The following is a 26,186-nucleotide window of genomic DNA, read 5'->3' on the forward strand; positions in this document are numbered from 1 at the left end:
AGGTCACACTTCAGCTCGTAAAAAATATCTGAGTACCTAAACTAAAAATCCTTGAGGAACAAGATATATATATTTACTTAATTTCCAGGCCTGACCAAGATTTTATCAAAACCCGATACCGAATTTCCCATCATGAGAATAACGAACTAGAAAAATGTGGCCAGTCGATTGTAAAATAGGAGTTGAACGGAACGCAGCCCAACCAAAAAAGGTCAATGCGGTCTACAGACAGAAAAGGGATGACTTAGGAATCTCATACGAGATATACGTCACGTGTGTACCCACATCATATTCTGGGACAAATTAAAATGTGGCAAAGTGTGAGGGTCGGCGAGGCCGCGCGGAATTGCGTCGGCGAGATAACGCGCAGGGAAATAAAGCATTATGCCACTCGAAAACCGACATAATGTTCTGTTCCTTTCATTAGGCACCATCGTTAAGCGCCTTATTATGTTCTAACTGCCTCCAAACGTCGTTCTCCCAAAAGAACATTCTCGGACTCTCTCATGCGGCGCCCAGCCTGCTATCATTTTATTTGTTGTTTAAATTAATAACGCTAACAGCAGAACGTTTATAATTTAGTCACGCTCAAAAAACAAAGAACAACTCCCTTAATAATTGAATAGGCAATCAAATATTTATTCAGAAAACATTTATGCGTGCCTACGCAGCGAAGTCCGCTGAAGACCAAACTTAATTTTAACGGACCGCGAATGAAATTTTCTTGTCGAGTTTCGAAATTCCGGCCGTGATACAATTACCACTGTATTCGGGATCCGGCGTTTTGTAATTTGTAACAAAATATAAACTGCGTTCATCAAAACTGACGTTTCAACGTCCGGAACATCAATTAAGTAGCAAATCTGCAGTTTTGTCAAATGTTTGGGATAAATTTAATATATTTCGGTAATTAATGTACCTAAAGATAATGACAATGTTAATGAACCTAGCTGAAACTAATTTAATGGTTTTAGCTAAGTTCACTCAAGGAATTAGAGAGGTTATTGACTGCGAGAAATCCTACTAATGCTAGGGATTGAGGAGTTTCAATTAAAACGCGAGAAATTTTCACCCCAATGAAACTAATACCGTTTTAACATAAAAACTTGGCAATCGTTGAACAAGTAGGTACTTAACACAGTCATGTCAGTTCATAGATTTACCTACAGTAATTTTAGCTTTTGAGATGATCCATTTAGATGCGTTTTTTTTAACTGAAAGCCAGTTTCCGTGAGGTAGGTAGTTCTTAGCTGTTTAACTAAAATTAGTTTAGCCATTTTTCAGATATTTCTCAGGGAACAATTAAATTGTTTGTTTAATTGTTTGTGGTTTTAAAAACCAAATTTTGCATTTGTCCCTGACATGACGAATAAATCTGATAACGTCAATCCCCACGTTAGAGTGAAATTATTTGACGTCCATTTGACGCCCTGATCGCATTCATGAAACTTAGGAAACCTAACGGTAACACAAAACTAATTAAATGCCAGACGCATTCTGTAGGTAGATCGGTAGGTAGTCTACTTTGTAGAAAAGTTCTTTTACTTATTATCAGCCAATGAACAGAAGGTATCTTTACAAAGAAAGATAATATTAAGTTATGAAATTGAGCTCATTGCAAGATAAGGGAATTAAAACAACTTTCTTCATTAACAGGTGTGAACAAAAGCCGGCGAACTTCATTAATTTTGAACTCAAAGTGAGTGTTTTTACAATAAGGATTTTTTTAATTCTCCGTTTGTTCGAGCTCCTTTGTTTCTTTAGAATGATAATGAGAAATAAAAGTATTTCTAAAGCATTTTTGTCTTGAATTGTGAATTCAATATTTTTGTTAGTAAAGTAAATGTTATGTATTATAATGTTTCATTTTATTGTACGATATGTAGAGCGCTGTTTGTAGAAGTGTTGTCACAAATTTAAAGTCGTCATACACACGTCAGTTCCGGGCTATTATACTTATACCTACGGCCCACTGCTGGGCATAGCAAAAAGGGCATATCAAATGACTTTTCGACAGACAAACTAGGAACAAACAATGTGAACTACAAACAATGTGAGCTAAGAGTCAAAAATAGTGCAAGCTATATACAGTGCTTTAAACAATAATAATACATAAATTACAATAAATCATGCATGCATGTTTTCATGTTTGTGTGAAGTGTAGAGTGTAGGTATTCAAATAGGTAACAGGTAGGTACAGATGAACCATTTGATTCCTGACCTGACCCACCGTAGGTAGAACGCTCTTACCTACAGTATGCGGCACAATTAATTCCCTTGTCAAGAAATGCGATGTCACTATGACTTTTTCTACGAAAAGGTTCCACAGTGGGTCACGATTCAGTTGGTTTGATATTACTTCCATTTACTCATTCAATCCATTCGTCACATTCGTGCCAGCTCTTGTGAACCGATATTACGTTTTCCCTTCGAATAGAAAGAAGAAAATTACACATGCTAAAATATAATTAGTTGTATAACCAATGCATCCCATCAGACAGAACCTAAAAACCTAAATAAATAAAGCCAAGGTTTCTCGGCACATTTTATTAGGGCTCCCGTGCTAACCATAAACAATCCGCAATAGAGAACAAAACGGAACGGTGTCATAACGCAAGTTATGACTGCAATAACACCGATGTTCGTCTGTAAGTACCTATGTATGTATTTACGTGCTAGGAACAAATATACGCAAGACGCGGAACATTTACAATGCGCGGTACAAACCACGGAATTACAGAAAAGTTGAAAAGGGTTTAGGTATGAGAGGCTGACGACCAATTTAATTATTTTATTCCGAAGTAATTACCTAGTAGGGGGGCGGTAGTAAAAGCCACGTTCCCGAAGTTCTTTCTTTAAAGGCGCACTTATCTTTAAAAAAAATCTCTTTCTCAGATAGTACGGTTTCCTGGATGGTACACCTTATCAAAAAACCGGCCAAGAGCGTGTCGGTCACGCCCGATATAGGGTTCCGTAGCCATTATAAAAAAAATAAGTAATATTTTTCTAAGGATTTCGTGTTTTGTACGGAATATTCCAAGTTTAGGTATATTTTATACCTTAGGCTGCTATTTACTCTTAAACTACTAATAATTTTCAAGAAAACTTAGCCGTTATAGTTTTCCTTATAAGTTTGATCTACTTACTACCATCCTGAATTTTTTCAAATTTTTTCACCCACCGGTTTAGATTTTAGAGGGGGGGACGCTGATTTTAATGAAAATTTGCACTTTAAAGTTGAATAATTTGCAAACTAATCACTGAATTGAAAAATCGTTTTAGCAAGCCCCTAATGGTTTTAAGAGACCTATCCAACGATACCCCACACTACAAGATTGGATGAGAAAAAAAAAACACCCCCACATTACGTCTATGGGAGGTACTGCGCCACTTTGCCCAGGTGCTGAACAGCAGAAGATAAGTCTCATGTTGGTCATGTATCTTTTTTCAATGTTTATTTTAAAATTTCAGTTTTTTTTACATATTTTTTAAGTATTTTCGTGTTTAGTAATTTTGGACCATGTGTTTGTTGTCTTCATTTTGAATTAATAAAAAAATAAATAGTAGATTGTACAACAAGAGCATAAAACGAGTCATTTTACCAGAGGCGTTCATATAGCCACCCGAGCCGGTACGGCGAGGGTGGATAGACACGTCGAGGGGAAAATGGGTTTAATGCTCGAGTTTACACTTTAGTAAGGAAATGAAAAGTACTGGCAGGCTTGGCCCACTCAACTGTTGTGATAAATAATGAAATATATTTTGGCAGTCCTTTGTTTTTCGTTTGAATCGAACAAATTTATTTTGTTTTGTCGGAACAAATTGGCAAAAATGGAGAAAACTGAAGTTCGTGCATACTGACTTAATTAGTCATTCGTTGAACCATTGTATCATTAATCTATAATTTCGATTCACAGACAAGTTGGTGGATTATTCACTGTAGTTCCTTTGGCTGTTCCTTTGCAGTTCCTTCTTTACTTTTTCGCCTTGTTCCTTTCGCAATAGCACCTTCAGTTGTTGCAAAGGAACAAGGGCAAAAAAATAAACGCAGTTTTTCCTTCATCTCTGGTGAAGGAACTAGTGCGAAAAAAAACGCAATAGTTCCTTCGAAGGAACAGCCAATGAAACTACCGGAAATAATCCAAATTGGTCAGTCTGCACCTACCTATTGCAGTCCAAAAAAAGTTTGAGCATGTACCCTTAGGTAATCTGAGGATTCATCTGTTCATTGATAAAAATAAAAAAAAAACAAAATAAATACAAAGACACATTGAAGTTACTCAGTGTTTTATTTTCTTCTTAGACACACTAGCCAGTTCAGTTTCATATTCAATCTCCACCCGAGGCTTCTTCTTGCTAGTTACCGTCTCAGCAACATCCTGAAACAAAAGTAGATTTTACAATAAAGTGCAAAAGCGCGCCATTCACCCGAGACATATATGTAAGAGGGTTGATAATAAAATCGAGGGTAATATGGGTTTCATTAACTTTGATTGCAAATGAATCCATAAAGTACGTCACACCAATTATGACCATTTTTAGCACACGAACTCAAGCACATAACAAAACAAACAACTTCAAACGAAATCACAATTCCAAACAAGACGCGAAATTACGAGGTAAGATATAATAACTCAATGCAAAGCTCTTTGGTTGGCCAGAAACTAGGATGAGAAGAGTGTCAGGTAAAAATGTCTTGAATCTTCTATATATCCTTAAGTTGAGTAATCTTTGTAATCGCTGTAATCTTTAAAGAAATAGGGGCCGAAAATCCAACTCGCGACATACCTCAATATCAGAAGTCTCAGATTCAAAATCACTTCCAACATCAGCACCTTCTTTGTGTCCTGAATCACTTTCCTGAAAAGAAAACATTATTTATAACAAAAGCCATTTTACCCAGCAACTTTACTGTCTACACAAGTAGATAATTACAGCCCAGGAAACTGAATCATGAACTAAGGTTGAGACTATTCACAATCAGTTTTGTGATGATTCTTTTGTCAGACGTATGGAATGACAACAGGACACTTTCTGCGAAAACATTTTACGCTAGTAAATGATTCAGTTTCTTTGTCTGTACCATAGAGTAGGTACAAATTGTTTCCAGGTTTTTGAAATTGAAATTGTATGCAAATCATCATTAATTCATGATTAAATATGTTTCAGAATTAAAAAATAGAAAAATTCAAGTACAGTCAAGGACTTTAATTCATGAGCCACCATGGAACTGTTTCACAGTAAACGTTATAGTGACATCGCATTAATTAAAAAGGAAAATCGTAATGACTTTTCATTTGAAAACGTTTCATGATGGCTCATGGTTTAAAGTCCCTGACCGTACCATAACATCGGGTTACTTTAACCCTGAAGGGTGACTTTGGCCATTGAAAACAACTCATTCCAGGTGATGCTATTGTTTTGAAACAATGATACATTGCTATATGACTAGTTTTAGCTAACCACCTATGCTTAATTGTTTTTTATTAGACCCTTTTATGTGGTTTTCATATGGGCCATAGTTATCCTTTATTGGGTCAAAATACTGACCGTACTGTACTATGTTCACGCATTGACTTCCACAGGTGACACCAACGCACACGTTCAAGATGTATGAATAATTATGACAGCGGCACTGGGTGAAGTTCCGAAAACGCATATATGCGTCGGTGGCAGTGAATACGTTAAATGCGTTATTTTTTTTATAAATTAAATAAATAAATAATTGAAGTCTCTTAGTATGATGTTGACCAGCGACTACGGATTTCAAGACAACTTAAGACACAACAAACCTCATCACTATCTATATCACTGTCAGCTTCCACGAACTCGTCTGTATCCTCCACAGCCTGCAATTCTCTCTCCAGCTCGGGCTCTAACTCCATCTCCCTCTCTTCTTCCTCTTCCCTCTCGCTCTCACTCTCGCTGGACACTTCTTCTGCTTTGAGCGCCGCGTCAAATGCCATTTGAGGGAAGTTGTAGATGTCATTGTACTGGGAAAGAGATGTGTATTTTTAACAAAGATTTAGATAGTGCTTCTTAACCTTTTTGACTGGCGGCCCGAAGAACAAATATAGTTGAAGTCTGCAACCCTAAACATACCTGCCGCTAAATTTTATATCAGTACAAAAAACATAAAAAAATAGTAGATAGAGGTGAGGGTGGATAGACACGTTGAGTGGAAAATGGGTTTAATGCTCGAGTTTTACACTCTGTTTTCACTTCTATTGAGAGGAAATTAAATAGCAACAGTGGAAACAATTGTTCACTTACTAAGTACCTTTTATTTTCCATGCATTGCTATATGATATAACTATAAATTTTTAGTTATATTGGTTTATTTTGATTTATTTGATTGATTTTTAGTTTTACATAAAATATAAAATAAAATATAGAAACTTTTTTGTTTGTGCCTGTTGACATATTGGTCTTAGACGAAGATTCTACTTTATGCACTAGAACATAAAAAGTCATTTTATGTCGCCTAGTTCCAGCATAAATACGAACTTTACGAGCATGAGAAGCGAAAAGTAAATTATTTTAATCATATATACTTAAACTCGTACATACAAATCTGCTTTATTTATTGCTCCTTTCTCTTAATATCATTTATTTTACATAATCTAGTCTAGTGTATTTTTTAGGTATTTTCTAGTTGTTGTTGTGGTCACAGTTCTGACCTAACCGAACCAAATTTTTTTGGTAATTCATGTTCAAAAGGTTAGGTTAGGTTAGTATTGCGTCAAGGCGCGAAGCGTCCCAACTAAGCGGAATACCCTACGACCCGTCAACCCTGTCACGTGATATTTCATACATAGAATATTCCATACTCTGTACTTCAATATTTTGGACTTCGATATTTATATCTTTCGACGTCACTTTTATATATTTTCGACATATTGGATGTAGGTCATCTAACCATTCGACAATATAAACTTTCGTTATTTTAATTTTCGATATTTCGATACAGTCGATATTTTGAACATCGACATTTTACCCGTAGGTATTTTAACTTTCGATAATCAAATATGTAACCGTGAAATATACTTACTGTGCCCTTCTTGAGCCTATCCAAGAGCTGTTTCTCTATAGCATTATCTATTCGGGCAGCAACTAATGCCTTCTCTTCTCTTCTTCTTTCACGTCTCTCTATCTTACGTTGTATTGGGACTAACTCCTTCCTGAAAATTTTAGTTTTATTTCACTCTTTTTTGCTTTACTTTTTATTTTTTGCTAACTTACCTAAGACAATAACAAAAAAATGAGGGGATTTAAAATTTAACCCAGTTACTCTTCCTTCATGCTGTAATGCATGCTTTATCACATTATCTCAAACTATGCAATTAGTAAAACACAAATGACATAATTTAATTTTATAATTTCAAATAATTGATTTGGGACCAAATAAAAAAAATTCACCACAAAGGTATACTAATGCCAATTTCAAAATGTTTACAAGCCATATCTCCTCTTATATACTCAGTTTGTAGTTTTTCTAGTACTTATATGCTTTTCTACTAACTTGCTGTGAGACCAACCACTTTTTTGGGTAATTTTGCTATCTATACTAATATTATAAAGTGGGAAACTTTGGATTTTTGGATGTTTGTTAATAATAAACTCAAAAACTACTGGACCAATTTTAAAAATTCTTTCGCTATTAGAATGCTAAATTATTTCAGTGCCATAGGCTATATTTATTAACACAAAAAATTAGGGTTACGTTCTAAAACTACAGTAATGTAACTCAAAGTATAAATAAAGTTGCCATAAAACATCTTTCATTGCATGCGCTGCAGAAACTATTGATTATAGAACAAAAAAATGTTTTAGGATATTAAAGAATACATCAAGATCTACAAAAAACTTTGCGATACCATATGTCCAACTATTGTAGTTATGTCACTCTAACTACTTTTTTACATTTTAAAAGTTGACAGAAATGAAGACTAAAATCCAGACCATGTTATCCATACCTTTGTATTAATCCTTATCCAAATAAATAATTTTAGATACAAGACGGTTTCAATACCTGTAGATTACTTTTTGAATTATTCAAATCGGATATTCTATTCAAAAGATATTACGAAATTAAAAATATCAATCTAACCAAAAAAATGCATTTACTCTACGTTGACGCGCCCCGGTTTCGTGCGTGCCGGGTGTAGTTTTTGGGAAATTGAGCTGAAAAATGTGTGTGAAGTACCCTTGATTAGAGACCTTTTTAGAGTTCTGTGCCCAAAGGGTAATAAAAACGGCACCCTAATACTAAGACTCCACTGTTTGTCTGTCACTAGGCACTATCTCATGAATCGTGATAGCTAGACAGTTGAAACTTTCACAGATGATCTATTTCTATTGCCGCTATAACAACAAATACTAAAAACAGAACAAAATAAATGTTTAAGGGGGGCTCCCATACAACAAACGTGTTTTTTTTTGCTCAATATTAATAACGACAACAGGTAGTTGCTTGAAATATTCACAGAATATTTATTTGTACAAATGTACTTTAAAAATAAATAATTAAATTAAAATAAAATAAATATTTAAGTTGGGCTCCCATACAGGAAACATGGTTTTTTTGCTGTTTTATGCTAATGTCTAATGTTGTATGGAACCCTTCGTACGAGAGTCCGACTCGCACTTGGCCTTTTTTTTTTTACTTTGCCCGTGTGAAGCCAGGGCGGGTCGCTAGTATCTTATAAAATAATGGTAAAAGGGCAACTTAGCTTTGTGATGAATAAAGAATATTTGATCCATAAAAAAATAAAGGGCAACTTACACTCGCCGCAGTTTAAGCTTTCTCATCCGGATTAGGTATTGTGTTATTTTCACAAATCTTTGCTTGCATTTTGCTTTGATGAAAGCAGGCCAATACAAGAGGTTCTCATTTATCTGGTAGATGGCTTTCTCAAAGTTTCTGGACAGCTTCACTTTTTCCCATTGTTTCGCTGGAAACATTACTCTGGAATTGCAAAAAAATATGAAAATTAAAGGGTGTAATTATTACTCAATAACATTTGTAATGGTTAGAAAATCTGATAACAAGGAAACAAATTCAATAAACAAACATTGTCAACTTGTACAATGATGTGTGAAAAAATTATGTAAATTTACAAGATGACAAGAAGACGTAAGCACAGAACTGAGACACAATTATAGAAAAAGAAACAAATACAAAATTTAAAACAATCCTTAAATTTAGTAAGATTATTTATTTCAAAATAACTGCCCCTGCTCCGCGCCCGCTATCTTATGAGATAAGAAACTTACCGTTCAGCAGTCTTCATATACAAGTAAATAATACCATTTTCTTCTCTGATTGTAGCATATTTGCTATTTGCGAGAGGGCAAGACGCTCTGGTACACAATCCTGTGAGGTTATATTCATTTCGACAGAACTGTTGAGTCTGGGTTCTGCAACAGGCGTAAATGAGATTAGTATTAGTAATTTCAAAACAAACTACAGTTTTTCTATTGTAATTACAGCCATACTTACGTTACTTTGTGTGAACAATGCGTCTTGTTGATGATGGCCCAAACAACCTGAATATTAAATGATATTAATACTTACAGCTATGGATAAATATAAAACTTTCAAAGGTGATAAAGTTAGAATACGTACGTCGTCGTGCTGCATATTGAACTATTATTTAATAAAAATGTTCGTGTAAATTACATATTCACGCACATGTGCATTTGTATGTGACGTTGACGTGCTTGTGCTTGACAGATGAGATTTGGTCACAGATCCCTTTTTATTTTTTTTTTTTTTTTTTTTTTCTGGCTCGCGCGGCTTGCGCATCCGCCACAGACGCGTAAAGGTTAAGGAAACGAAATTGTACAATCAAACGAACTTACCTGTGATGTTCGATTGTAATTATGGTGAGGAGTCCTGTCCGAAGGGATTATACACTGGATAGGATGCCGTTTGCGGCAGCCACGACTCACAAGTTCAGAGAATATTAATATTTAGAATTTTTTGCGGCGGTGGTGTGGCCACCCCAGCCCAGCAGTACTGGTCACACCACCGCCGCCTCCTCATTCAAGTGCAGAGAGGCGCGAAATTTTAATCATTTGAATGAGAAGGGATGGGTTGGGAGGGTTGCTCCCTTCGGACAGGACTCCTCACCATAATTACAATCGAACATCACAGGTAAGTTCGTTTGATTGTACAATTATGGCTCAGAGTCCTGTCCGAAGGGATTATACACTGGATCGATGTACAGAGTAAAAATGATTAAAATTTGTATATCTTAAAATAAAAAATCACTTTATTATTCTGATATCAATTGTAAGTATACCCGTCTAGGTATCACATCGCGCAGGATGCTAATTAAATCTAACTTACGAGTTTAATAATAAATTCGTATATCTTAAGAGTAACAATCTTAGGTTTATTGCTAAATTATAAAAGATCTAGCAAAGGCAGAATTGTCCTGTATTAAAGGTCTATTATAAAACTTTGCGAAGGTTTCAGATGATTTGCTCCATCCGGCTGTATTTCTAATAATATCTATGTTAACTCCGGAGCGAAGAGCTGCAGAAGTAGCTGCATGTCTTGTACTGTGGCCGGAGAAGGTCTTGATGTCAATACCACTGTCTCCTAGTGTATCTTTAATCCACTTACTTATAGTTTATCTACCAGGGAATCTATTCTGAGTGGTGTTGTCTTATCTATATAATCACACAAGCATGTGGCTGGACAGATCTTTGGGTTTGATCGAAAAAAGGGGAGTATCAACAATGGTTGTTGTTTGCCTAGGCTAGAAGTTTTGATTTGGTCACTTATCATAATTTCGACCTGGTCCTCTAGGATGATTATGTTTGAGAGTCGAATTAAGGACAGTGTTTGCACCCTGTGGGCCGTAATTAAAGCTATTAATGTTACAAGTTTTTTGCTAATTTTCTGTAAGTCTAAGTTATCATGAGGGAACCAATTGGACAAGAAGTTTAATACTATATTTGGGTCCCAAGTTTTTGTTGTACTTTGGTCTTGTTGGTCTCAACTTAGATACTCCTTTAAAGAATCTCTTGACAGTGGCGTTTGTTCCTAATTCTGTCCCAGTAGGAGAGATAAGGCAGATCTTACAGAATTCAGGGTTCCGTAAGATGCCCCATTATTAAATATTTTAGTCAAGAAATTTATTATATGGGGATAGTGTAAGAATATGGGTCTGTACCTTTTTTATTATTATAAATCCACCATAACTTAAGCGCAGAATCATATTGTTTCTTTGTGGAAATACTTATTGATGCAAGAATTATTTCTGTTTCCCATATGCCCTTGATGATGTAGGCTTTCCTGATAGCTTCACAGCAACCAGGGTAAGATCTTGCCGATGGAGGTCTCTAAAATTTAACAAACAATTACTAGCTTTAAATTCTATAAAGTTAGACACTTTTAATTTGTTTAACAGTGGGAACCATGGCTGGGCTGGCCAAAGAGGAGCTATTAGAATACCTTCCGCTTGTTCATCCTTAATTTTTTGTAGGCACCTCAATACCAATGAGAAGTTTGGAAAGGCATAAAAAAATATTTGTCCCATTTTATAGTGAAAGCATCCACCGCAATTGCTTCAGGGTCTGGTCCCCATGAAACATATGTATTGCATTTTTTGTTTGTATTTGATGCAAATAAGTCAATGTTAGGTATACCAAATTGCTTTGTAATGTGTTCAAAGGATTGATCTGACAGAACTAGGTCCCTTTTTGTTAGATATCTTCTAGACTCAGGGTCAGCTAAATTATCTTTTGATGAAATGTATGAGGCAAATACCCATAGACTTCTATGCTCACAGAACTGCCATAACTCCCTAGAAATGTAGTTAAGATGAGTATATTGAGTACTTCCCATTTTGTTAATACATGCGATTGCGGTTCTGTTATCTATTCTCAATAGTATTTCTTGGTTTTTGAGTGAGTGAGTGAAATGTTTAAGTGATAAGAGAGCTGCCTTTAATTCGAGGTAATTTATGTGGTGGGAACTGTCATTTCCATCCCAGTGGCCAAACACTTTATCCTTGCCACACACAGCTCCCCAACCTGCTCTAGAAGCATCAGAGTAAATTTCAAGGCTGAAGTTAAACGAATGTATAGGATTTACTGAAGATTTGATGTTTGATAGCCACCATTGGAAATCCTTTTCAAAACAACTGGGAATGTCCATGAGTGCATCAAAGTTATCACCTGATTCTTGTAATGCAAGTACCTTATGCCGCTCAAATACTTTTGTGTATACCACGCCATACGCTATGCCAGGGCACACTGATACTAATTTTCCGATTATGTGAGCCAGTGTTCTAATTTTACACTGTCTTGCTAGGGAGAGTGTCTTGATTTTGTTACTAATTTCTTTTCTTTTTTCAGACGGAACTCCAATAGTCATATTTTTTGACTGCAACATGAGGCCTAAGAACTTACAAGATTGATTTGGAATTAAACTGGACTTTTCAAAATTAATAGTGAATCCCAGACTCTGTAGAAGATTGATAGTAAAGTTTGTCTGTTGGCATAAGATTCTACTGTCAGTGTGTATTAGTAAGAAATCATCTAAGTAATTTACTAGTTGGAAACCTTTGGATCTCAGATGAGCAACTGCTGGCCTCATCAGTTTTGTGAAAACATAGGGGGCGGTACTAAGCCCAAAGGGTAGATAATTGAATTCAAATATATTTTGTTCAAAAACGAATCTAAGGTATTTTTTATGACAATTATTAATCGCTATGGAGTAGTAAGCATCTTTCAGGTCTATGGTTATCATAAAGGAATCTTTATCCAATAATTTAGTGGCAGTTCTTAAGTCTTCTAGCTTAAAATGTGGTGCTACAATAAACTGATTTAACGCTTTTAAGTTAAGAATAAGTCTGTGTTTTCCATTAGGTTTTTGGACTGTAAATATTCTAGAGAGGTATTGGCCTTCTGTATTTTTTACTTTAGAAATCACTTTGTTATTTAGTAATTCAGATATGCATGCTTTGATTATAGGGATTTCTTCTGCGGAGAAATTGTTGTTAGATGGAGTATGAGATTGGATTGGGTCAGTAATTAAGGGGATTTTATATCCTCTAATCCACTCCAAGACCGTTGTATTTGCTCCTAATGCAGTCCAGCGTTCCACAAACTGGTTAGTGCTTACCTTTATTTCTTGTAAGCGGCTGTGCGTTGCACATTGTTCATTTTGGACTGGAATTGTGTCTTGTCTGTATTGAATTTTCCTCTGAATTTCTTTGTCTGGTTGTTTTTGCGGTAATTGTTGGGGTTGTTCGTTCCGCTTACATTGTATTGCCCCCCTTCTGGTTTTGGTCTTTGGCTCTGTGATATATTGGCTTGGTTGGATATGAAGTTTTTTGCCTTTATATTTGCACCCTGGCGACCCACAGATTTATATTGCCTTATTTTATTTCCAAGGTCTTTTCCAAATAAATGACCATCAAGGGTGTTAGGTGTATCATTTAGGAAATTCAATAATTTCTTGTCCAGTAACGGAATTATAGCACTTTTTCGCATTTTGGTGTCATAATGCTGTGAATCAGCAAGAAGGTTTATGGCGTCAATTAGTGGTACCACGTTTTCTTTATCACCTTGCTTAATGATGTTATCCGTTACTTGTAAAATGGCAGCAAGCGCGGTGCCAATCTTGTTCTGTCTGGACGCCATCTTCTTATCCCCTTGTATTTGACGATAGTTGAGAGTCGCAGCTATCTCTGCATTTAGTTTGGGAGCTCCCAAAAATTGACAATTTTCAGGTGCATTATTGCGATTAGTGATGGTCTCCCTCTCCTCTTTTTTAAGACCCTCTTTGAGGACCATTTCAACCTTTGAAGACAGCTCCTGGATTATTTTCTTACCAAGATTCTTGGAGGGATCTTGAACATCTCCAAGGAGTACTCTGATTTCGTCCGGAATATTGAAGGTGTCATCCTCGATCTTGACAATCTCCTCCTTAACTTCCTCGTTTTGTTCGAGGATAGGATCGTCGGCAACGCCGTCATCTTCTGATGAGTCCAAGAATTCAACCGGCCAGTCTTCTGACTCGGAGGTATCGGCCACATTAACTTTATTTTCTAATGTCTTAAGCCGTTTGGCAATTGTATTGAGGTCTGGTTCTAGCCTTCGCCGAGACATTATTTCAATCTGAAAATATATTCAAGATTTAGTTTGGTCAAACTTTTGCGTTTGCGTTACTATACCGTTACGAGTTGAGGCGCTATGGCTGCGTCAGTGCAGCCATTTTTTTTTTTTTTTTTTTTTTTTCAGTTTTTTTTTTTTTTTTTTTTTTAGCAGTGGCCGTGTCTATGGTCTCTTTTTTTTTTTTTTTTTTTTTTTTTTTTTAACAACCAATGATCCCATTGATGCCTACATGAGATGAGGCGAGGGATTTAGGATGGCCGACCACCGCTTCGACCGATCTATAAGATGTAGATGGGTGTGTGCGCGATGGTTGATCTTAGTTCCTCGAACACGATCATTGTGATCCTTCCGATCCTTCCAGGGTTATTATCACGTAGGTGCCCCTAATGGGCGTCCTTCGTGATTAGGGAATGGATTCCCAAGAAATGCACGCTATCGCTGCATAAGATGATCCTCTCTGATCGTCCCTGGGAAGGCTCGACCCTAGACGGATCGGCCTTAAGTTGCACACACCCAACGAACTATGTATTTAGCACTTCAATAATTACTTTACTTACCAAAAATTTCTTGTTTGTGCTGTTTTTTCTTATTTTTTCTTGTGAGAGCGCGTTATTGTGACTGTCACAAAAAGCAGAATGAGGAGGCGGCGGTGGTGTGACCAGTACTGCTGGGCTGGGGTGGCCACACCACCGCCGCAAAAAATTCTAAATATTAATATTCTCTGAACTTGTGAGTCGTGGCTGCCGCAAACGGCATCCTATCCAGTGTATAATCCCTTCGGACAGGACTCTGAGCCATAATCAATAGAATACGGAATTTGGAATACGGAAAACGGAATTCAACAGGAGAAGATACATGGGATTAAAACGAAAGAATCAGCCGAAGATCTATAGCGGACAAGTGAATCACGACAACGATGAGGATGAGGGGTTCACGACTGTTGCGCGCAAGAGACCTCGAACACCCAATAGCAAAATGTCTATGATGGATGTCGTAGAAGGTATTGAGGTGTATTTATCGGCCCAAGCAGCGTTACCGAAGCAACTAGCGTTAGCAAAACTGTTGAGAGCAGAGGCCATTGGCGGTATTCTTAAGATTAAATATAAAAGCTCTCTCAAAGTTTTGTTGGTCTTCGATTGCAAAGAGAATGCCCAAAAGCTGATTGATTCAGAAAAAATGACTGAACTGGGATACAGATGTGAATTTACCGAAGGAGAGAAGTGCTTTGGCATCCTCAAACAGATTGATTTAGATGTTGATGTCAAAGACATTCCATCTATTTTGACGGCAGATGCTGCCATTATATCGGCGATACGTTTACGACGGTTGTCTGAAGATGGAAAATGGGTGGATTGCGAGACAATTCGTCTTTGTTTTAAAAGTTCTTTTCTACCTTCATATGTTTACGGCTATGGATGTAGGTTCAAAGTTGAACCCTATACATTCCCAGTATCGCAGTGTTCGGGCTGCTGGAAATTTGGACATTTAATTAAATTTTGTCCCACAAAGAAGATTATTTGCCCTAAATGTGGGCTGGGACATAGAAATTGCGGAAATTTGACATTTAAATGTGTAAATTGTAAGGGGACCCATATGGCCCTAGATAAATCTTGTCCTATATTCATTAAAGAGAAAGAAGTAAGACAAATAATGTCAAGAATGAACTGCACTTATAAGAAGGCTGTTTTTTTACACAGTGAAAAGAAGAATGAGCAGAATTATGTTAAAAATGACCACTCTTATAGCAAACCTGAATGTTCCAGCCGCATAAGAATAGGAACAGGTTTATACTCTTACAGCGATGCATTAAAAAGCACTAATAAGTCTACAGTAACTGAGACTCCGATTCCCCTAGGACAGGTGAGTCCTTCTTTGATAAATGAAACAGAAGATCAATTTAAGCAAGTAGCATCTGACTCCTCAATTTCAATCTCAAGACAAAGCCAGATAAGAAAAAGACGTAAAAAACAAGCGAAGAGAAGGCAGTCAAACGTGAAATCTTCGAATAATGCAAAGGATACTATAGATTTAGATTTTAATTCGGGGAAAGAGCAGGACACACGTAATAAAAAGTTTTCATTTCAATATTTTTTTAGGAAGGTTAGGGATATTTTAAACTCGGAGGGAAATTTGGAAGATAAGGTTAAAGTTTTATGCAAAATAGTTGTTGAAGAATTATGTGTTTATGTTTTTAAGATGTTGAGAGATGGAGATATGCTAAAGAACTTGTTATCTGATTTACTATGGCCGTAAGTTCGCAAAGAATATCTATGCCTGACCTGAGCAAGTACCTATGACACGGGAATGTTTGTGGGTATTTTAGCTCAGCCGGCTTCAGACATGGCGTTAATGCTTTTCAGGTTGGCTGATGTGATAAGATATGTTAGTTAATCGTCAATTGTGAGATGTACATAATTTGTTTTCTTGTTATTTAATGTTTTGCCCTATGGGCTAATGTGACAAATTTGTACGATGCCCGTTTCAAAATAAAATTAAAAAAAAAAAAAAAAAAAAAAACGAAAGAAATAAAGATAAGTATTTTACATAGGTACACATGATAAATTAAATTTAGTGAGATGAGGAACACATTTAAATTTTAATATCATTATTATTTATAAATATGTTCAATAAGTTATATATAGTTATGTCATTAGAGGCTAAAAGGACAGAGATGGATGTAGGTAATGGGACCTTGTAGGATGTAAGCTGTTCATAAAGGAAGGAGTTGTCATGGAGAGGACATGAGAGAAATATATGATTAGTGTCTGCAATGCCCAAGCCACACTCACAAACATCAGACTCGATCAGTTTAAATTTAGCAAGGCTGGCGGGAGTACAAACATGACCCAGTCTCATACGGATAAGGCAGCAGGTAGCTCTCTTACCAAATTTAAATTTGCCAAACCAAGGTTTACACGGAATGCTAGGTTGAATAGAATAATAATATTTGCCCTTGATCTGGCAACTTTCAATCCACTTCTCTCTCCAGCTCTCTCTAAGAGATGAACCAGCGAGAGCGGCCAGATCATGACTGTAATTCTTATATGGAAAAAGATCACCATCTTTAACAGCTTCATTTGCTAGCCGATCAGCAATTACATTACCAGAAATATCACAGTGACTTGGAACCCAACCAAAAGACACTGAGTACCCCAAATCAGAACAATTAGCAAGGAGAGTTCTTAGTTTGATAATGACAGGGAATATTACTTTGCAGTTAAATGGGAATTTACTAAGAGCTTGAAGAGCGCTTTTTGAATCAGTTATAATCAAAGTTTTTCTGAGTTTGGCAAGTAAGATATATTCCACGGCTTTAAGTAATCCAAAGCATTCTCCCGTAAATACTGACGTTTCAGGAGGGAGTTTAATTTTCTGACTAATTTTGTATTGAGCATGGTACACCCCAACCCCCACATGGCCAAAAGACGCATGTTTGGAAGAATCAGAGTATATATGATGCCAGCTATGCCACCGATCGTCTTTAATAGAATTGAAATTAACGTTAGGGTCCATATCATTTTTGGTTACTCCTAAATTGAGATGAACATCAGGAGATAAAGTAAGGGCAGAGAAATTATCACAGAAAAGGGGATATTCTGGATAGTGATAGGTTGGAGATTGTAGGGACCTGTACCTTTGATAGCTTTTCACAAGGCACGGAGTTATTTTATGTGACCAATAACTAGATGATGTCAAAGAGTTATTTAATAGTGGAAGGCTTGATCGTAGGGGATGATTGGAATTTTGAAAGCAGCGAAATAAAAACTTATCTGACAAATATTGACGTCTTAAATGTAAAGGTGGTTCCACACATTCGACTTGTAGGCAATTTATAGGGCTTGATTTCATTGCACCACAGATCAGGCGTAGAGCTTTGGACTGGACAGCATCTAAACGTTTAAAGCCATTAACTTGACCCGGGATTAATAAGAATGTGCCATAATCGATGCTACTTCTAATCAAAGCGTTGTATAGGAGTCTAAGCGAAAATGGATGAGCACCCCACCAGACACCTGAAAGACATCGTATCATGTTTAAAAGTCGTTCGCACTTAGTTACAGTATAGTCGCAGTGGGGAACACCAGTAAGTTTAAAATCCAACACAACACCAAGGAAACGTGTAAAGCTTTTCGTTGGAATGGGTGGCCATCAAAATTGACAGAAACCACAGGCGGTACCCTTGTCCTGGCGAAAGGAACCACGACGCTCTTAGAGTGGGAAATCTCAAGGCCATTGTCATCCAGCCAGTTTTTCAGGTGATTAAGGGATTCAGTTAAGCAAACTGAAGCCATTTCAGAATTTCGGTGTGAGCAATATACAAGCAAGTCATCGGCATATTGCAGAACTTTAACCTCTGTACCTAAAGTATCTTCTAGGTCATGGCTGTATATGTTGTAGAGTAGCGGGCTTAAAACCGAGCCTTGAGGTAACCCTCTCCACAAAAGCCTAGATTTCTTAGTGCCATCTACGGTAAGATTAATACACCTTCCTGATAGCATATTTATAATAAAATTGGAAAGCAAAAGTGGTACTTTAAGATTTTGAAGTTTTTTATGGAGGCGAGAAATAATGACATTATCGTACGCTGCTGAAATGTCCATAAATGCTGCAATCAAAGTATTGCCATCGGAAAATGCTTGTCTAATGTCCGTGATAAGAACAGCTATATTATCAATGGTACCTCTGCCACGCCTAAAACCAAATTGATTTTGGCTAAGTATATTGTTAGTTTCAATAAACCACTCTAGGCGATTTTTGACCAGATGTTCCGTAAGTTTCATTAGGACAGTGGACAGAGCTACAGGCCGATAAGAAGACACATCAAAAGGTTCCTTCTTTGGTTTCAGGAAAGGTAAAACATCTTGACATTTCCAAGCCTCGGGAATCTCGCCAGATATCAATATTTTGTTAATTAGTTTTAGGAAGTATAGAAGAGGAATATCATTTAGATGGGTAAAGAATGAATATGGTATACCATCTGGTCCAGGAGCTGAATCTTTAGTTTTAGAAATGACTCCTTTGAGTTCTGGTAGTGTGAATGGACCATTAAGCCCGCTCAGGTCCAGCACTGGAGGTAAAGGAATAAACTCAGGAACAGTGGGTGGAGCGAGTTTATCCAGAAAATCATTTGCTAATGTAGAAGGAAGGTTGGAGGAACAGTCTTCTTTAAAAGCAGATCGAAATCTTTTAATATTATTCCAAACCACAGAAGGGTTTGTATTAGGAGATACAGATAAGCAAAAGTTTCTCCAACCTTCAAACTTCTTTTTTTTAAAAAGCTTTTTTGTCTTGTCTATTTCCTCCAAAACAAAATCAAAGTTTTCATTGGTGCTAGATTCTCTGTAAGCAAGTTCAGCCTCCTTTCGCCTCTTGGCCGCTGCAGTACATTCCGAATCCCACCATGGAGGAGAAGGAATGTTGTTTCCTCCTACTTTTTTCACTGGAAAAACATTATCAGCAGTCTCGACCATTATCTTTGCCAGAGCGGCTGCACATGTGGCTTCGTCGCTGTGTTCGATTGAAGGAAGAGAGGAAATTTTTTGATCAAGATGTTCCTTGAATGTGTCCCAGTTAGCGTTACTCAAATTGTACTTTAAACGAGGAGGACTCTTTTGAGTAGGAGAGTTATTAAACGGAAATGACAGAAGAATAGTGAAATGATCACTTCCGAATGAAAGAGGAGAGACCTTCCAGGATAAAGAAGAAAATAAATTTGGACTACAAATAGAAACATCTGGGCAACTTATTCCCTCTCCAGGTGCAGTTCGTCGGGTGGGAGAACCATCATTTAGGATACAAAGATTATGGGAGTCCATCATATCAATGACTAGATTGCCATAGGAATTGGTGGTGGAACTACCCCAAGATTGATGTTGGGCATTCAAATCTCCAAGAAGAATAAGAGGCTTCGGAAGCAGTAACAATATGTCATTTACTTCATTATAAATAGTTGAAGAAGGGTGAGGGATATATAATGAGACAAAACAGATATTATTAACGGAAACAGCAATTATAGATATATCATTGTTATGAGCAGGAAGAGGAATATGTGAATAAGGAATGCCATGCTTTACAAGCAAAGCAACACCGGCAATCCATCAGAGCGGTCCTCTCTTATACAAGAAAATCCTGATATCCTGAAATTGGATGAAGGCTTTAACCAAGTTTCTTGCAAGGCTATAATTTTTAAATTAAACTTATTTATTAAATAGAGTAAATCAGCTTTCTTTGGAATTATACTTCTACAGTTCCATTGAAGGATTTGAAATTGGCTGTTCATTATCGGTTAAGAGTTGAGTGAAAAAATTCATAATAGGGGCAGCGTGGGACGGTGAGATACTACTACCCAATCCAGATTGGGACAGTAACTTAATGATCAATAGAATTATTTCTTTCACAGATTGAGTGGTCTCATTAGATTTATAAATAGTTTTGTTAGTGACGGGCATGTCATAATCCCTTGTCAAGGCATTATGCGCTGCCACATCATATCCTTTAGATCTAGATTGGGGTGGGGAGCGAGGTTTCATAAAGATAGTTTTCTTATAAGATGTAGTTGGGCTAGTGTGTGAGTAAGATGTAGTTGGACTAGAGTGTGAGAAATCCTTTTCTGTTCCATTAGTGTTATTACTGAGTAATGCATCAGCATATGAAATTTTTGAGATAGGAGGGTGTTGTTTATTAGCTTCAAAATATGACACACAGCTCTTAGCCATGGTCTCCTTTATATTTTTTTGTCTCTCAAATTCTAGACATTTTTTATCAGTAGCAAGGTGAGAACCTTTGCACAGACAACATCGTATATGCTCATCATCAACTTCACATTTTTCTCCAGTATGTCCCTGACCACATTTGTAACATCTGGGAGTTGAGCGGCACTGACCTCTGACATGCCCAAAGCGACAACAGTTGTAGCATTGTATAGTAGGATATATGTATAGGTCTACAGGTAGTGCTGCATAGCACATGAATATGCGTTTGGGCAAAACTTGGCCATCAAAGGTAAGTACCACTGACTCTGTAGGTTTTAACTCACTGACACCTGACTCAATAGCTTTCCTTTTTAGTCGTCTAACTTTTAATATCGGTCCACAGCCTATAGGAACAGAGATATTCTCTAAATACTTCTTCCTCTGACCACTCGGAGGGAACGCCTCGTACAATTCCCAACCGGGTGACAGAGAAAGTCGGGATGAATGTCTTGTAGTTGGATGCTGACAGGGCAGGGTTGGTCAAAAAGTTATTGGCAGGTTGAAAATCGCTGAAAGAAATAGTCACTCTATTTCTTCCAATGCGTTTCAGGCTCCCATTAACAATTTGGGAAATATTATTTTTCCTTAGAAATTTCCCAAACACTACTGGGTGTAGAGAGAATTGTCATTTTCTGAGATTTGCAATCGTTGTACATGTACATTAAATGGGGCTACATCTGATTTCTGGTACATCATTCTGCCTACTGGTTGAGGAGCTGTGGATGTCGAGTTAGTCAATGATTGAGCTGGTGCTGGTACTGAATCATTAGTTGCAGAAGGAGTGATGTGTTGTGGCTGTGGCTTGGGGTTGGTTTAGCGAATATATTATGCGTTCTTTGACGGCTTTTTTTAAAATTACAAACCAATCATCTTCTTTTATTATTACAACGGCAAAAACTACTAGACAGTTGCCATATTCAGGGAAGTAATGTAATTACCCTGTTAAGAAGAAGAAGAAGAACTACTAGACACTGGCTGTACTATTACTTATTCTGTGTCGATAGTCAAAAATAATTTTGAAATAATTATGACCGTGTAATACCTTATCTTAAATAGCGTGAAGGTAGTGATCCATAGACAATTCAAAGCTTGCTCTGGATTCTAAGTAACATAATTTTGATAAAAATATCATTTACTGAATAAAACTCGCAATACTACAAAATTTTGTAGTTTTAAATAAATAAAAATCTTAATTTGTAAAATAACTTGGTGAAACTTCAACTCTTACTTTGTTTTCACAATTTTCGTGTATTTTTAAAATCATAAGTTTATAAGTATCCGAACAAGCCTTGAAATTCAACGAGAACGAGTAATGAAAGTACTTTTTTTATTTGAAAATTTTCTTAATGTCGGTTATTTTCGTGGCGGTCTGTTTATGTACAACAAAATAAAAATTAATAAGAAAGCGGAGTTCTATGAAAATGTACCATGCATGTGTGGAAGCTTAGTGTTCCTCAATGAAGAAGTTATTATTCGTACATGCCATTAATATTTAAAAGAAATGAGTGACAATATAAAAGTTGTTGTCAAAGTTAGACCCCTGATTGCTCGTGAAATAGAGAACAAGCTCTCGTTTCAATGGAGAGTCAAAAACAATACATTGTACCAGCTCGATGCTAGCGGGAAGGAATCAGGCTTACAATTCACCTTTGGTAAGTGAAATGTTTATTTGGGGTTACCTTGTCATTGATATTTCAAGGCTCTATTGTTATTCTAATGAGCCAGCAGAAAGTGAAACAAGCATGGATTTTTACCCGATTGCTTACAGATAAAGTTTACGATGAAAAAACCAAGACCGCAGATGTCTACAAAGATGTTGCAAAGCCAATTGTGGAAGCAGCTATTGCTGGTTTCAATGGTACAATATTTGCCTATGGACAGACTTCTTCAGGAAAGACTTATACTATGTCTGGTACAGAAAACTCTCCGGGTATCATTGAGTTGGCTGTGCTGAACCTATTTGCGGAAATCAAATCCATACCGGATAGGGATTTTTTAGTCAGGTATAAATAATTTTTGTATGCCATTTGATTTTTCTACCTATCATCGGTATCTGTAAATTCTCATGTGTCTAAATTTCATATCAGTACAATACAAACCTTTGTTAATTCAATTTAAATTCACTCACATCATTAGCTTCTGAAAACTGAAACTAGTAAGTTAACTTAAATTCTAATTGCCATTTTTTCATAATTGAACAAGTAATAATTTTACTGGTGTTACTTATGTGTAGTAACTTTCTACCTTGAAAGTGTGAAAGTTAATAATTAACTTTTGCTTTATTAACATTCCAGAGTATCATATATTGAGATTTATAATGAGACCCTTAAAGACTTGCTTAATGGGGAAAATGACAAAATAAGAGTGCGGGAAACCTTAAATGGAGTGAAGGTTGATGCAACGGAAAAGTTCACCTCCTCACCAGAAGAAGTCATGGAGATTATGAGAGAGGTAAGAAAACCTACAATTTTATATAAACTTGTATCAACCTCGCTCAAGATTTGTACCAAAATAAATGGATTTGTACTTTGCTGCTTTGTTTGTTTCACATTTAATGTGTACCATGTGTTTTACTTGGCCGAATAAAGGCTGTACTCATAATTTGTAAACTGAAAATTATTTTGTGTTAAGAATAATCAATGGGATAAGACATACCTATATTATGTATTAAGTTAATTTTCATAAAATTACTCATAATTAATCCAGCTGTCATCCAAATCATGTAATATGTTTGTTTTATTTGTCACTTGTACAATCTGCTTAATATTTTTTAGGGTGAAGTTAACAGGCAGATTGGTGCAACTAATATGAATGAAGAAAGTAGCCGATCCCATTCAATATTCCAAATAGTAAGTGTGACTCAAATTATTTAAATAAACTCATCTCAGATCAATATACAGTCAAAACCGTTTATAACAACATCAAAATGACAGCAATATTTGGTTGTTAAACACAATGATTGATGGATACAACCAGTGTTATTTTAGTTTATAAGATATGTCAACTTGAAGAATGATATCCATAACCACTCACTTGCTTTTGGCAACTAGCAATAAATAAAAAAAAAAAAAAAAAAATGGCTTTTATGCTTATTTTACATGGTAGCTTTTACATTAATACCTACTTAATTCTAGACTTAGTATAGTATCTGTTTTTTAAATCTTTTTGTTAGTAAATTAGTTCTTTAGTTGTAAATAATGCATGCTGAAAAAGAAATAAGCTATTTTTATTCTTTCTCAGTTAATTTTTAAATTCTCTTCCTTTTTTCTTTGCGTAATTGTTACTAAAGTAACTAGAGTTACCTGTCAGTAATTATTTTGTTCCTGTGTCACAATTTTGTGCTTGATTCGTTTTTTAATGATAAAAAAAAAATGTAGGTAATCATAAGAATATGATTCGTTTTTTAATTTTGTATCTACTGTCAGTAGGAACAAAAGCCAATTTAAAGAATAAAATGACAGTGCTTTGGATCCTTTTTGCTGAACTATGTCCAATATGATTTCAAGTTTTGTTGCGTGATTTAATAAACAAACATTGTTTTCACAAGCTTTTATTTAACTTCACATCATATTCTATTTGCTTGAAATTTTGCAATTGCAAGTTTATTTTAAGCCACTTTCTGACACTAACATATAGTCAACAAGAAGAACAATTAGCAAAACAGCTTTTATTAAAAATGAAATGTTTAAAAAACTCAACAGACAATAGAGTCCCGAGAGCACATTGAAGGCGAAGAGATAGCTGGTTCTGTCAATGTGTCCATTCTAAACTTGGTGGATTTGGCTGGGTCAGAGAGATCTGGCCAAACAGGAGCTACTGGCAAGGCATTCAAGGAAGGGACTCACATCAACAAGTCACTCTCAGTACTTGCCCTCGTCATCAAACAGCTTTCTGAAGATCCGCACAAGTATGTACCAACAATAATTAAAACAGGCTTGCTATCATATCAATGATGGAGATTAAGCAACTTACACCTTGCATTTGCCTTGGACTTCTAGAGCAGCTGAGTCTGTACAACATAATACATACAGTACTGATTAGCATATGTTATTCTGGTTCGAAATTAGAGATTGCATACCGGGCCTGGTCACCAGACCCGCTAAGTGAACCGCGGCGTGGGAGCGCCAACTTGTAGAATGTACGTTGGCTTGGCAACCGCTGCGAGCTGCGGCTTGTTTAAACTTATAAAAATGTACCATTACATTGTGGGTTGGTGAACTGCATTATGCATTTTTTGCTTATTTTTATTTTTTTATTTTCTTGTTGAAGTCCTCTAATTTATGTATCTTGCACCTTATTTTCTAGGCACGCAAATTACCGAGACAGTAAGCTGACCCGGATCTTACAGAACTCGCTCGGCGGCAACGCTAAGACTAGCATCATTTGTGCCGTGACGCCCGCTGCCATCGAGGAGACCATTTCAACCTTACAGTAAGCTCAATCTCTCTTTACCTTTTTTTTAAAGTGTTGAAAATGTAATCTGTCTATCCCGTGGGTGGACGTTATACGCTGCGCTTGTCGACCTGCAGTCTCCATCCGAAAACATTTCGGCTCCAACGGCCATTTTTACATTTTAAATTCACCACGAGCTTTACGGTGAAGGAAAACATTGTGAGGAAACCTGCACAAACCTGCGAAGCAATTTAATGGTGTGTGTGAAGTTCCCAATCCGCACTGGGCCCGCGTGGGAACTACTGCCCAAGCCCTCTCATTCTGAGGGGAGGCCTGTGCCTTTCAGTGGGATGTCTGGGATGGATGGCCATCTGTTCTCCATGCTATATTATAAAATTTACATATATTTTTTTCCAGGTTCGCCAATAGAGCCAAAGCGATCAAGAACAAGCCTGAGGTTAATGCGGTTGCTACTGACGCAACCAAGTTACAGGACTTGACCAAACAACTCTCCAGATTGCAATCTGAACTGGCAACTAAAAATCTCATTGAGGTATAATCATAGTTTATGATTCATAGAGCATAATATTAACTTCCAGTGTTGTTATACGCGTGTGTCCTACAAAGTTCTATTCAATCCATCAGATAGGTTATTAGAAAACAAGGGACACAATATATTTTTTCTTTTGTCAATTAAAAAAATATGAAGATATATAGTTAAAATTAAGCGTGACGCCACGCCGTGCGACATTTTTATCTGGATAGCCAACCCATTATTAATTTGCTTTAGAATGGCAGAACTTATTGAGAGACAAAAATATTAAGCTTTAAAGTGCTCATTTTAGGTAAGAGTAAATTTCAATGTAGTACATATTATGGATCAAAATTAAAAACCACACAGCCAAG

At 36.5% G+C, this 26,186-nt stretch overlaps 3 protein-coding genes across 3 annotated transcripts in view; 1 reads left to right on the forward strand and 2 right to left on the reverse strand.

Annotated features, from left to right (window-relative positions):
* Window positions 1–4,270: 4,270 nt before the first annotated feature.
* Rbm13 (RNA-binding motif protein 13) lies at window positions 4,271–9,742 on the reverse strand. The gene is made up of 8 exons (XM_074111309.1): window positions 9,629–9,742; window positions 9,503–9,549; window positions 9,277–9,420; window positions 8,786–8,968; window positions 7,052–7,181; window positions 5,793–5,993; window positions 4,789–4,860; window positions 4,271–4,379 (listed from the first exon to the last, which is right to left on the reverse strand). Exons 1-8 carry the CDS (start codon window positions 9,641–9,643, stop codon window positions 4,281–4,283), a joined length of 891 nt encoding a protein of 296 aa, XP_073967410.1. The 5' UTR covers window positions 9,644–9,742; the 3' UTR covers window positions 4,271–4,280.
* Window positions 9,743–11,163: 1,421 nt separating this feature from the next.
* LOC141445467 (uncharacterized) lies at window positions 11,164–14,923 on the reverse strand. Its single transcript, XM_074111310.1, has 3 exons — window positions 14,694–14,923; window positions 13,142–14,139; window positions 11,164–11,355 (listed from the first exon to the last, which is right to left on the reverse strand). Exon 2 carries the CDS (start codon window positions 14,128–14,130, stop codon window positions 13,144–13,146), a length of 987 nt encoding a protein of 328 aa, XP_073967411.1. The 5' UTR covers window positions 14,131–14,139; window positions 14,694–14,923; the 3' UTR covers window positions 11,164–11,355; window positions 13,142–13,143.
* Window positions 14,924–22,213: 7,290 nt separating this feature from the next.
* Window positions 22,214–26,186, forward strand: part of LOC141441430 (uncharacterized) — a 43,635-nt gene continuing 39,662 nt past the window's right edge. Inside the window, exons 1-7 of the mRNA XM_074106162.1 lie at window positions 22,214–22,540; window positions 22,657–22,891; window positions 23,183–23,339; window positions 23,663–23,737; window positions 24,590–24,795; window positions 25,194–25,319; window positions 25,698–25,833. Coding sequence (XP_073962263.1) covers window positions 22,390–22,540; window positions 22,657–22,891; window positions 23,183–23,339; window positions 23,663–23,737; window positions 24,590–24,795; window positions 25,194–25,319; window positions 25,698–25,833 — 1,086 coding nt within the window. The 5' untranslated portion in view covers window positions 22,214–22,389. The remainder of the gene's footprint in view (window positions 22,541–22,656; window positions 22,892–23,182; window positions 23,340–23,662; window positions 23,738–24,589; window positions 24,796–25,193; window positions 25,320–25,697; window positions 25,834–26,186) is intronic.

This window comes from Choristoneura fumiferana, chromosome 2 (assembly GCF_025370935.1).
Source record: "Choristoneura fumiferana chromosome 2, NRCan_CFum_1, whole genome shotgun sequence".
NCBI classification, from domain to species: domain Eukaryota; kingdom Metazoa; phylum Arthropoda; class Insecta; order Lepidoptera; family Tortricidae; genus Choristoneura; species Choristoneura fumiferana.

Bases quoted from the DNA above. Each gene is read 5' to 3' on its own strand.
- LOC141445467 (XM_074111310.1), bottom strand. From the start codon at position 14,130: ATGTCTCGGCGAAGGCTAGAACCAGACCTCAATACAATTGCCAAACGG.
- Rbm13 (XM_074111309.1), bottom strand. The intron at 7,182-8,785 runs GTAAGTTGCCCT...TAAAATTTTCAG, and splicing joins AAGCTTAAACTGCGGCGAGT to GAAGGAGTTAGTCCCAATAC. The intron at 5,994-7,051 runs GTAAGTATATTT...TCTCTTTCCCAG, and splicing joins ATAGGCTCAAGAAGGGCACA to TACAATGACATCTACAACTT.